Source organism: Gopherus flavomarginatus, chromosome 9 (genome assembly GCF_025201925.1).
Source record: "Gopherus flavomarginatus isolate rGopFla2 chromosome 9, rGopFla2.mat.asm, whole genome shotgun sequence".
Classification (NCBI taxonomy): domain Eukaryota; kingdom Metazoa; phylum Chordata; order Testudines; family Testudinidae; genus Gopherus; species Gopherus flavomarginatus.
In genome coordinates, this window is record NC_066625.1 from 92,525,723 (window position 1) to 92,538,098 (window position 12,376).

The following is a 12,376-nucleotide window of genomic DNA, read 5'->3' on the forward strand; positions in this document are numbered from 1 at the left end:
ACCTTTAATCATTCTTGTTGCTCTTCTCTGGACCCTCTCCAATTTCTCCACATCTTTCTTGAAATGCGGTGCCCAGAACTGGACACAATACTCCAGTTGAGGCGTAACCAGCGCAGAGTAGAGCGGGAGAATGACTTCTCGTGTCTTGTTTACAACACGCCTCTTAATGCATCCCAGAATCACGTTTGCTTTTTTTTGCAACAGTATCACACTGTTGACTCATATTTAGCTTGTGGTCTACTATGACCCCTAGATCTCTTTCTGTCATACTCCTTCCTAGACAGTCTCTTCCCATTCTGTATGTGTGAAACTGATTGTTCCTTCCTAAGTGGAGCACTTTGCATTTGTCTTTATTGAACTTCATCCGGTTTACCTCAGACCATTTCTCCAATTTGTCCAGATCATTTTGAATTTTGACCCTGTCCTCCAAAGCAGTTGCAATCCCTCCCAGTTTGGTATCGTCTGCAGACTTAAGCGTACTTTCTATGCCAACATCTAAGTTGTTGATGAAGATATTGAACAGAGCCGGTCCCAAAACAGACCCCTGCGGAACCCCACTTGTTATACCTTTCCAGCAGGATTGGGAGCCATTAATAGCTACTCTGAGTATGGTTATCTAGCCAGTTATGCACCCACCTTATAGTAGCCCCATCTAAATTGTATTTGCCTAGTTTATCAATAAGGATATCATGCAAGACCTTATCAAATGCCTTACTAAAGTCTAGGTATACCACATCCACCGCTTCTCCCTTATCCACAAGACTCATTATCCTATCAAAGAAAGCTGTCAGATTGGTTTGACATGATTTGTTCTTTACAAATCCATGCTGGCTATTCCCTATCACCTTACCACCTTCCAAGTGTTTACAGATGATTTCTTTAATTACTTGCTCCATTATCTTCCCTGGCACAGAAGTTAAACTAACTGGTCTGTAGTTTCCTGGGTTGTTTTTATTTCCCTTTTTATAGATGGGCACTATATTTGCCCTTTTCCAGTCTTCTGAAATCTCTCCCGTCTCCCATGACTTTCCAAAGATAATAGCTAGAGGCTCAGATACCTCCTCTATTAACTCCTTGAGTATTCTAGGATGCATTTCATCAGGCCCTGGTGACTAGCAGGCATCTAACTTTTCTAAGTGATTTTTAACTTTCTCTTTTTTTATTTTATCTTCTGAACCTATCCCCTTCCCATAAGCATTCACTAGGTTAGACATTCCTTCAGACTTCTCAGTGAAGACTGAAACAAAGAAGTCATTAAGCATCTCTGCCATTTCCAAGTTTCCTGTTACTGTTTCTCTCTCCTCACTGAGCAATGGGCCTACCCTGTCCTTGGTCTTCCTCTTGCTTCTAATGTATTGATAAAAAGTCTTCTTGTTTCCCTTTGTTCCCAATAGCTAGTTTGAGCTCATTTTGTGCCTTTGCCTTTCTAATCTTGCCTCTGCATTCCTGTGTTGTTTGCCTATATTCATCTGACCTAGTTTCCATTTTTTATATGACTCCTTTTTATTTTGTAGGTCATGCAAGATCTCATGGTTAAGCCAAGGTGGTCTTTTGCCACATTTTCTATCTTTCCTACCCATCGGAATAGCTTGCTTTTGGGCCCTTAATAGTGTCCCTTTGAAAAACTGCCAACTCTCCTCAGTTGTTTTTCCCCTCAGTCTTGATTCCCATGGGACCTTACCTATCAGCTCTCTGAGCTTACCAAAATCCACCTTCCTGAAATCCATGGTCTCTATTTTGCTGTACTCCCTTCGACCCTTCCTTAGAATTGCAAACTCTATGATTTCATGATCACTTTCACCCAAGCTTCCTTCTACTTTCAAATTCTCAACAAGTTCCTCCCTATTTGTTAAAATCAAGTCTAGAACAGCTTCCCCCCAGTAGCTTTCTCAACCTTCTGAAATAAGTTGTCTGCAATGCGGTCCAGGAACTTATTGGATAGTCTGTGTCCCGCGGTGTTGTTTTCCCAACATATATCTGGATAGTTGAAGTCCCCCATCACCACCAAATCTTGGGCTTTGGATGATTGTTAGTTGTTTAAAAAAGCCTCATCCACCTCTTCCACCTGGTTAGGTAGCCTGTAGTAGACTCCTAGCACAACATCACCCTTGTTTTTTACCCCTTTTATCCTAACCCAGAGACTTTCAACACTTCCATCTCCTATGTCCATCTCCACCTCAGTCCAAGTGTGTACATTTTTAATATATAAGGCAACACCTCCTTTTCCCCTGTCTATCCTTCCTGAGCAAACTATACCCATCCACACCAACATTCCAATCATGTGTATTATCCCACCAAGTTTCAGTAATGCCAACAATGTCATAGTTGTATTTATTTATTAGCACTTCCAGTTCTTCCTGCTTATTACCCATACTTCTTGCATTTGTATATAGGCATCTAAGATACTGGTTTGATCTTGCCTCCCAGTTTTGCTCTGACCCTCCTTTCTCTCCGCCATTATATCCCACACTCCCTCTTGTTTCTGACCCATCTCCCAGGTCTTCATGTTCCCCACTTACCTGTGGGCTTTGCTCACCTGTCCCCGTCAAACCTAGTTTAAAGCCCTCCTCACTAGGTTAGCCAGTCTGTGTGCAAATAGGGTCTTTCCCCACCTCAAAAGGTGAACGCCATCTCTGCCTAGCAGTCCTTCCTCGAATAGCATCCTGTGGTCGAAGAAGCCAGAGCCCTCCTGGTGACATCATCTTCGCAGCCAGGCATTCACCTCCATGATGCATCTGTCTCTGCCCGGGCCCCTACCTTTGACAGGAAGAATCGAAGAGAATACCACCTCCGCTCCAAACTCCTTCACCCGTACTCCCAGAGCCCTGTAGTCACTGTTGATCCGCTCAGCGTCACACCTCGCAGTATCGTTTGTGCCCACATGGATGAGTAGCATGGGGTAGTAGTCAGAAGGCCGGATAATCCTCGACGATGCCTCTAACATTTTGGATACGGGCCCCCGGCAGGCACCATACCTCCCGAGATGAAATGTCAGGGCGACAGATGGGCGCCTCCGTCCCCCTCAGCAGAGAGTCTCCGACCACCACTACCCTACGTTTCCTATTTTCAGTGGTGGCAGCAGACCTCCCAGCCTTAGGGCTACGAGGCTTCTCCTCCTTTACTGTAGGGGGTGATTCCTTCTCTCCTGTATCAAGAAGAGCATAACGGCTACCTATTACCACGGCGGGAGGGTTCGCAGCAGAGGTGGAGCACTGCCCGCTGCCAGAAGTAGCCAGCTGCCAGTGTCCACCCTGAGCCATCTCCTCCTCCACCAGTGGTGTGTCAGCGGTCCTGTGAACTGGGACAGCTACCTCAGCTGTCTCCACATGGACACTGTCCAGGAATTGCTCGTGGATATGGATGCTCCTCATCCTAGCCACCTCCTCCTGTAGCTCTCCCACCTGCTGCCTGAGAGATTCCATGAGTAGGCACCTTTCATATTGGATGCCCCCCCCCCCACCCCCAGCCTGGATATCAGTAAGTGGAAATAGCAAGTTACAGTCTTTGCAAAACCACACCAGAATCTGAGTAGAAGTTCGTGAAGGATAGGTCCATCAGTGGCTATCAACCAAAATGGTCAGGGCTGCAACCCCATGCTCTGGGTGTTCCTAGGCCTCTGACTGCCAGACGCTGGGGCTGCATGACAGGGGATGGATCACTTGATTACCTGTTCTGTTCATTCCTTCTGAAGCTCCTGGCATTGGCTGCTATCTGAAGACCGAATCCTGGGCTAGACCGACCATTGGTCTAACCCAGTATGGCTGTTCTTATGTCCTTTTCTTCCTGTTACTACTGCAGGAATATGGGATTAATAAGGAGGAGAAGCTGGAGATTGCTATTGGCTTCTGTCTTCCTCTCATCAAGAAGATCCAGTTGGACCTGCAAAGAACCCATGAGGATGAGTCTGTCAACAAGCTGCACCCCTTGTAAGGACCTTGCTGCATGTTGGCACTGGTGGGGGACACTCTGTGCCCTGAGAAGGCCATGCTATATGTTGACCTAGATGGACCAACCAGTGATGTTAAACGAAGGCAGTAGTGCATCGGAACGGGGAGAGGGAGTGTTGCTGCCTTTATCAGAATGTGCAGAGGGGAGCAGGTGTTTGGCTGGGGAGATGACTACACCATTCCTACAGGCCTGTTCCTTAGGATGCTGTGTAGCAGGCCACTTGCTCCTTGCATCTTGCTCTACCTCTGCTACCCTCAAATGTGGGTGTATTTATCTCTGCAGAATTATTTCTGTTAGGCATGCATTTTTGAGAGAGTCCATATGAACTAAGCTGCATTGGTTTGGTTTAGGTACTCAAGAGGAGTCCTGTCCCCAGGTCGCCATGTCCGGACACGGTTATACTTTACCAGCGAGAGCCACGTACATTCCCTGCTCAGCATCTTCCGCTATGGTGGGCTCTTGGATGTAAGTGTGCCAGCAGTATCACAGGGTAAACCTCCCCCTTTCTTCATCAGCCCTGTCTAGGGTGACCAGTGTGCGGCTGCAGATTACCCCTTCTAGCTAACGCCCCACCAATGACTCATACCACTGGCTTCTGACCAGCACTATCTCTGCTATGTTTGCATGTTGTGGCTTATTTTCATCTTTGGCATGTGGAGGGTTGTTTTTGCCAAGGGTCTGATTCTTGCTCCATGTTCTTGCTGAATCATACCTCATTCCAAGACCAGCCCCACTGATTTTAGTGGGAACCCGGCAGAAGTCTGATTTCAGTGGCATAGCTCATGGAGTAATACGGTTCTACTGAGTGCGAGTAAGGGTGACAGAGAGGGCCCAAGTGAGAGAGTTGGCATCTGCTACTCTCCTCTCCTCACCCTGCTCTTGGAAGGGAAGGGAAAGGAAGCTAATTCCTCTTGAGCAGAGCCTCTAGAGTGGAGCTTGGCCTTCTTTGAGTCGTTGACTTGGAACTAAATGTTCCCCTGAAGTGAGCTGAAATTGCAGCTACTTTAAGGTGTGTGCATAACTGGTTGGAAAGCTGTTACCAGAGAGTAGTTCTCGGTGGTTCACAATCAAGCTGGAAGGGCATATTGAGTGGGGTCCCGCAGGGATCAGTTTTGGGGCCAGTTCTGTTAAATCATTGAAGATATTTAGGTAATGGCATAGAGAGTGCACTTATAAAGTTTGCAGATGATACTGAGCTGGGAGAGGTTGCAAGTGCTTTGGAGGATAGGATTAAAATTCAAAGTGATCTGGACAAACTAGAGAGAACCTGAAGTAAATAGGTTGAAATTCAATAAAGACAAATGCAAAGTGCTCCACTTAGGAAGGAACAATCAGTTGCACACATGTACAATGGGAAATGTCTACCTAGGAAGCAGTCCTGCAGAAAGGGATCTGGGAGTCAGTGGATTACAAGCTAAATGAGAGTCAGTGTAACGCTGTTGCAAAAAAACAAAAACAAACACATTCCGGGATGTATTATCGGGAGTGTTGTAAGCAAGACACGAGAAGCAATTCTTCCCCTCTAATCCACGCTAATTAGGCTTCAACAGGAGTATCGTGTCCAGTTCTGGGCGCTACATTTCAGAGAAGATGTGGACAAATTGGAGAAAGTCCAGAGAAGAGCAACAAAAATGATGGAAGGTCTAGAAAACAAGAGCTATGAGGGAAGATTGAAAAAATTGGGGTTGTTTAGTCTGGAGAAGAGAAGGCTAAGGGGAAGCATGAGTTTTCAAGTACATAAAAGCCTGTTACGAGGAGGAGGGAGAAAAATTGTTCTCCTTAACCCCTGAGAATAGGACATGAAGCAATGGGCTTAAATTGCAGCAAGGGAGGGTTAGGTTGGACATTAGGAAAAACTTCCGAACTATCAGAGGAGTTAAGCACTGGAATCAGTTTCCCAGGAAGGTTGTGGAATCTCCATCATTGGAGATTTTTAATAACAGGTTAGACAAACACTTGTCGGGATGGTCTAGATGATACTTAGTCCTGTCTTGAGTGCAGGGGACTGGACTAGATGACCACTCCAGGTCTCTTCCAGTCCTGTGATGAGTCTGTGTATGAGTGGCTCTCTTCAGCAAGAAGGAAATGGAAGGACCTGGCATTTGAAGACTGAGCCCTGTGTCTCCTTTGATAAGAGTAAAGTAGAATTTCCCATTGCCAGAGCTTGAATTGGAGAAATCTTTTCCCGAGCCTCAGTGGTTGATGGGGTTGGCTCTGCACACACACTCCCTGCGGGTATTAGAAGGGCTAAGAAATGCGCTGCCTCACAAACAGCTTAATCATGTTCTTTGTTCGCGTTTGTCTCCTATCGTGCTATTCCCAGAAGTTTTGTAGGGGTTAGGGCTTGTTTAGCAGGGTCAAGTTCCTGTTCCTGGGGCAGCTCTGTTTGAGGAAAGTAGCCATATGTGACTTTGTCTAACTTTCTGGTCAATGTCCAGGGTGTTTTGCTTACACTCCCCATCCCCTGTAGTGTCAGGGGATACTGTGCTGCATGGCATGCTACCTTGGGGGCATGGCTGTGCCCTGGTGAGAGGTCAGGGGACACCATGCTGCAGGATGTGCTGCCCTTCCCATCTCATAAATGGGATGTCCAAAGTGTTCTCTGGTTTTTCTATTTATCAGACCCTTTTGTAAGAGCAACCCTCCTTCCTTTCCATTCTCCTCCCTCCATTTTCTCACTGCCTCTTCCACATATTTCATTCTGCAGACCACTATTTGAGAACCAGCATGTTAGGGAAACTTATGGATTGTGTTCCAAATCTCAGCATGACATTAGAGGGGAGGTTGCTGCTGGATGTGCTAAAATCTGAACATGGGCTGTAGCTGTAGTTGGAGTATCCCTTCCTGCCATCATTTCTTTCTGAAAACTCCTCCATGTTCAGTTCTGTCTGCTGATTAGCTGAGCAAAGTGTTTGTGCTGACAGGGATGTTACACTGTGGAGAGGAAACCCTCTCAGACCCATTTCACTTAGTGCTGCAAGTTGTCTGCCATTGCTTATCCCATGCAACTGTTTGTGTGTATGTATCAGGAGTCCAAGGACCAGCAGTGGAAGAGAGCCATGGACTATTTGAGTGCTATCTCAGAACTGAACTACATGACCCAGATTGTTATCATGCTCTACGAAGACAACAACAAGGTGAGGGATCTAGAACTAGAGTAAAATCTTTCCTCCTGTGATGTGAGACAGTGGCCCCCAGGATCCAGTACTCCCTGTCTTTGCCCAGGTGGCAAGGCACTGGCGGGCCTCCTGTCTTACCAGGCAGTGAGGGCCCAAAACTGATTGCACATTTTCTTTCTGAAATGTTAGATGGGAAGTCTCCCAGGCTGAAGAGCCTCCCAAAACACAAGTTTCTAGAGCCAAGAGTTCCTGTTTGGCCAAGAATCTATAGACCAGAATCCTTCACTTAGTTAAGGGAATTTCAAATTGGTATTTAAAAATAGCCTGCTGCTGAGCAGCCCTTTCCAGTCACAGGATTAATCTATGACTAGTTGAATCTATGATCAGACACCTCTGCTATCAGCTCCCTTTGGCTGGGATCATCCCAGAGGTGCTGGAGGCCAGACATAACAGCCTTTTATTAGTCGTAGTCTTTGACCACTGGTGAGAGAGAGAGAATACTCCCCTCTTCTCCCAGTGTATTGTTAGAAAAGACATCGTCTGTAAGCGGTTGGGGCAGAGCACTTGAAGTCAGTTCTGTTGTAATAGGTTGGCTGTGCTCTTCTACTGACCCCCTGTGTTATAAATGTTGGAACTCTGTAGGGAAAGGTTAGCGGAGCCCTTCTGACTCATTGTGGCAGCTACCACTCATTAACCCTCCCTTGATTTAGTGGGAGTGACTGTGGCCCTCTAGTTATTGGAATCTAGGGGCTGAGCCTCCTAGAGGAGAATAGCCCAACTATGGCATTTGTGGCTAATATTGTGCTGAGATAAATTAATTACTGAGCTAAACAGTAGTGGTTGCCTAGGCCCACGTCCAGACTAACCCGCGGCATCGGCGGGTTAAAATCGATTGCTCGGGGATCGATATATCGCGTCTAGTCTGGACGCGATGTATCGATCCCCGAGCGCGCTTACATTGATTCCGGAACTCCATCAACCCGAACGGAGTTCCGGAATCGACACGGAGAGCTGCGGACATCGATGCCGCGCCATCCAGACGGGTGAGTACCTCGATTTTAGAAATTCGACTTCAGCTACGTTATTCACGTAGCTGAAGTTGCGTATCTAAAATCGATTTTAAAACTGTAGTCTGGACGTGGCCTAGGTGTAAGTGAACATAACCTAAATACATTTGTTATCTGTAAACAAAATATTGTCCTAACCAATAATATTTACTTGGCACTTTGAATGATAATTGGAAGTTGTTTAAAAATTTTTAGTAGATGCTCCCACCCCCCAAAAAAAAAATTAAAATTTCCCAGTCACAGAAAAACCTTCCTGATTAAAAAGGGAAGAGAAGAGAGCACTATAGCATTGCACACACAAATGGAAAAATGAGGAGGTTGGTAACAATGACTTAAATGGTGGTTTGAGGCAGGAATCACTGGATGAAATTCTGTGGCTTGCATTATGCAGAAGGTCAGACAGGTGATCATAATGGTCCCTTCTGGCCTTAAAAATCTATTAAATTAGCAGTCATTAAGAAAGGGACCATGTTGCCACTATATAAATCCATGGCACACCCACATCTTGAATATTGTATAAAAATGTGGCCACTTGTAGTGACACAGGACTCACCCCTGCAGGACTTCCTGCTGGTTGTCTTCAGGAATTAGCATCCAGCCTCTGGAGGCCCTCTTCAGGCCGGTGTCTCACCACCACAACTGGCCCCCATGTCCCTCCCAGGACCCCAGTGCCCCTTTAATTGGGTGCTGCCCCCTGGCAGTACCCCCACAATTCTGGGTCTGCCCCTCCCAGGGGATCCCCTACCCACTATCCCCACTTCACCTCAGTCTTGGCTACTGTCCAGTCTCCATCTTGCTCCCATTCACTGGGGCAGACTGCAGTATAAGCCACTCATCACAGGCAAAGAGGTATGGACCTGCTGCCTCTGACTGCCTGTGGGCTTCTCCTAATAGGCCTTATCAGGTCTGCAGCCTGGGGCTTTCCTAGGCTAGAATTCCCCATCTCCCTTAGCCTTTCCCCAGCCCTGCTCCACTCCAGATACCTAGTTAACCTTCCTGCAGCCAGGCCCTTCTCTTCCTGAACACAGAGAGAGACTGTTGAGCTCCTGGCTCCCACCCTCTTATATAGAGCCTGCTGAGGCCTGATTGGGGCATGGCCACAGCTGAGCCTACTTTCCCCAATCAGCCCAGGCTTCTTGCCCCAGCCACAGCCCTCTCATGGGCTGTTTCAAGCCCCGCAGGGCAGGAGAGGATAACCACCCTGCCACATTGCCCCGTCTCAAAAAAGAATATTGGAATTGGAAAAGGACAACAAAAATGATTGGGGGTATGGAATAGCTTCCATATGAGGAGAGATTAGTAAGACTGGGACTATTCAGCTTGGAAAAGAGAAAGTTAAGGGTGGGTATTATAGAGGCATATAAAATCATGAATGATATGGAGAAAGCAAATAGAAGTGTTATTTACTCCTTCTCATAACACAGGAACTAAGGGTCACCGAATTAAATTAATAGGCAGCAGATTTAAAACAAAAAGAAGCATTTGTTTCACACAATCTACAGTCAACCTGTGAAACTCTTTGCCAAAGGATCTTGTGAAGGCAAAGACTATAACAGTGTTAAAAAAAAGAACTAGCTACGTTCATGGAGGATGAGTCCATCAATGGCTATTAGCCAGGATGGGCAGGGATGATGTCCCTAGCCTCTATTTGCCAGAAGCTGGGAATGGGTGACGGGATGGATCACTTGATGATTACCTGTTCTGTTCATTCCCTCTGGGGCACCTGGTATTGGCCACGGTCAGAAGACAGGATACTGGGCTAGATAGATGTTTAGTCTGACCCAATATGGCCATTCTGAAGTTCTTATGTTTTTAGTCATGAAATGCAGACAATTGATACAGGATGCCAAAGGAATCAATGCCAAAAATCTATAGTAGGATTAAGAGGACAATAACAGACTTTTTTTAAATATCCAGGAAAAAAATCCTAGCAATGGTGTAAGTCTGCACTAGATAGAGATGATAAAATTGCCAATAATGATGCAGAAAAGACAGAAGTATTCAATAAATATCTCTGTTCATGATTTGAAAAAAAGAGCTGAAAGTAGACGAATCTAAACTAGAGTATAAGGTGGGAAGTTTTAACAGTCAGAGTAACTAACCCTGGGAACAATTTGCCCAGTGATATGGTGGATTCTCCTTCAGAGTCTGTGTGTGTGTGTGAAATCACGACTGGGTGTGTCTTTCTCAAAGATCTGCTGTAGCCCAGCCAGGAGGCATCCTGGGTGAGATTCCCTGGCCTGTGTTGTCCTGGAAATCATAATCTATAAAGCCAAAGTCAAGGAAGGTGTAAGACACACCTTCCCCAGTGTGTGATCAGTTTTGAAGGGAGGGCAGGTGCAGTGTCTCTGGGTATGTTTGCATAGGGCAGTCTTGATTGGGTTCTCCGGAAGTTACTGTGGTAAACATAATACTGAGCTCTGTGCTACTGGGTGAGACATAAAGCCCAGGTTAGCATGTCTGTGCTTGTCTCATTGCTTCTGCATTTCCGCATAAGCGGTGTGCGTGGGGTGTGTGCTGTTTGGCATGGAGGAGAAAGGGCTGAGGGCCAGTATCACAGCTGAAGGTGGGGCTGATTTTTGTGTTCTCAGGACCCATCTTCAGAGGAGCGTTTTCATGTGGAGCTGCATTTCAGCCCAGGTGTGAAGGGATGTGAGGAAGATGGAAGTGCCCCTACAGGGTTTGGCTTTCGGCCTGCATCAGCAGAAGTGAGTCTGCAGTCACTGTGCCCTGTTTGAAGGGCCTGCCTGTGTCACTGAGGCACAGGCCTTGTGGGAGATGGTGTGGAGCACACCAACTGCACTGCCCCTGAGGGAAAAGCAGCGTGCTAATGAAAGAGGTGAAGCCACAGGCCCACCTCTCCCCCATCCTTAGAAAAGGGGCTGGGACCCATATGTGCTCAGAAGAGCCCTTGTGATACTGGCGGAGCAGGCTCTGGTGTGCTCACAGCAGGGCCAGGTGCAGTCTGACCCAGAATCCTTAGTCACACTCTGATACGCACATACCTAGCAGCTCCACTGCATGCTGCAGTGCTTCCATCGGCCAGCAGGCCATGTCTCAGGCCTGCTCTTGCAGTAGCTTATTTGGCAGCTGAGGGTCATTTGAGGGATTGTTTCCTGGCTGGCTGGGTACTGTGTGTCTGTCTCAGGTTTCAGGGCTGGGTGTGGGGAGATGTACAAAACGAAGTATGTTTACAGGTGTCTGACTGGAATTCTGCTGGGCCTGTTTTTCCTCTCAATAAATCCCACATGGGCCTGCACTGCTAGTTGTGTTAGTGATGCTACCAGTATTTCCTTCATGCAGAATGATGATAAGAAGCCAAACCAGGGCAGCATGGAGGATCTCTCCAAAGTGAAGAGCATTGATGAGACAGACCAAGCACAAGAAAGGTCACCCCAACCGTCTGAGCCAATCTGCATTCAGCGGAGATCGCCCTTGATCCGCAACCGGAAAACTGGGTCCATGGAGGTAATGGGGCAGGTATAAAATAATAATAGGAGATATACCTATCTCCTAGAATGGGAAGGGACCTTGAAAGGTCATTGAGTCCAACCCCGTGCCTACACTAGCAGGACCAAGTACTGATTTTTGCCCCAGATCCCTAAGTGGACCCCTCAAGGATTGGGCTCACAACCCTGGATTTAGCAGGCCAATGCTCAAACCACTGAGCTATCCCTCCCTCCATAGTTTCAATTGCTCTGATCTAGTCCTCTTGCCCAGACTGGGCATCTCCGTTTTATCATTGCAGAAAAGCTGCATTTTCTGGGACTCCACTTTGAACAGTGTACCAGGGTCTGAGTTACTGCCATGAAAGGAGTTAGGGCTGTGGTCACCAACCGGTTGATCATGATCGAGTGGTCGATCCTAGAGGATCTCCCAGTTGATTACGATCTCTGGTGGTGCAATGTTGCTGCCGCTAAGGCAGACTCCCTGCCTACCCTGACCACACGCTGCTCCCAGAAGCAGCCAGCACAGCCCCGCAGCCTTGGGTCTCCCTCCGTGCGCTGCTCCTGCCTTCAGGCACTGCCCCCGCGCCTCCCATTGGCCAGGAGACCTGCGGGGGCGGTGCTTGCAGAGAGAGGCAGCGCACGGAGCCATGTGCTCCCCGCACCTCCTAGGGACCCCTTGGCCCTTTCTGGGAGCAGTGTGGAGCCGGGGTAGGCAGGGAAGGGTTTGAGGTGCTAACTCCGGGAGGGGGCTCAGGGCTAGGGGTTGGAGTGCAGGAGGGGGCTTGGGGTGAAG

The 12,376-nt window shown here is 47.5% G+C and overlaps 1 protein-coding gene across 18 annotated transcripts in view; it reads left to right on the forward strand.

The window, feature by feature from the left end:
* PPIP5K1 (diphosphoinositol pentakisphosphate kinase 1) overlaps positions 1-12,376 on the forward strand; it is a 232,533-nt gene that overhangs the window by 78,083 nt on the left and 142,074 nt on the right. For all 18 annotated transcript variants that reach the window (XM_050967192.1, XM_050967191.1, XM_050967205.1 and 15 more), the window contains 5 exons: positions 3,799-3,926; positions 4,299-4,413; positions 6,978-7,085; positions 10,726-10,842; positions 11,438-11,602. In XM_050967192.1, coding sequence (XP_050823149.1) covers positions 3,799-3,926; positions 4,299-4,413; positions 6,978-7,085; positions 10,726-10,842; positions 11,438-11,602 — 633 coding nt within the window. The remainder of the gene's footprint in view (positions 1-3,798; positions 3,927-4,298; positions 4,414-6,977; positions 7,086-10,725; positions 10,843-11,437; positions 11,603-12,376) is intronic.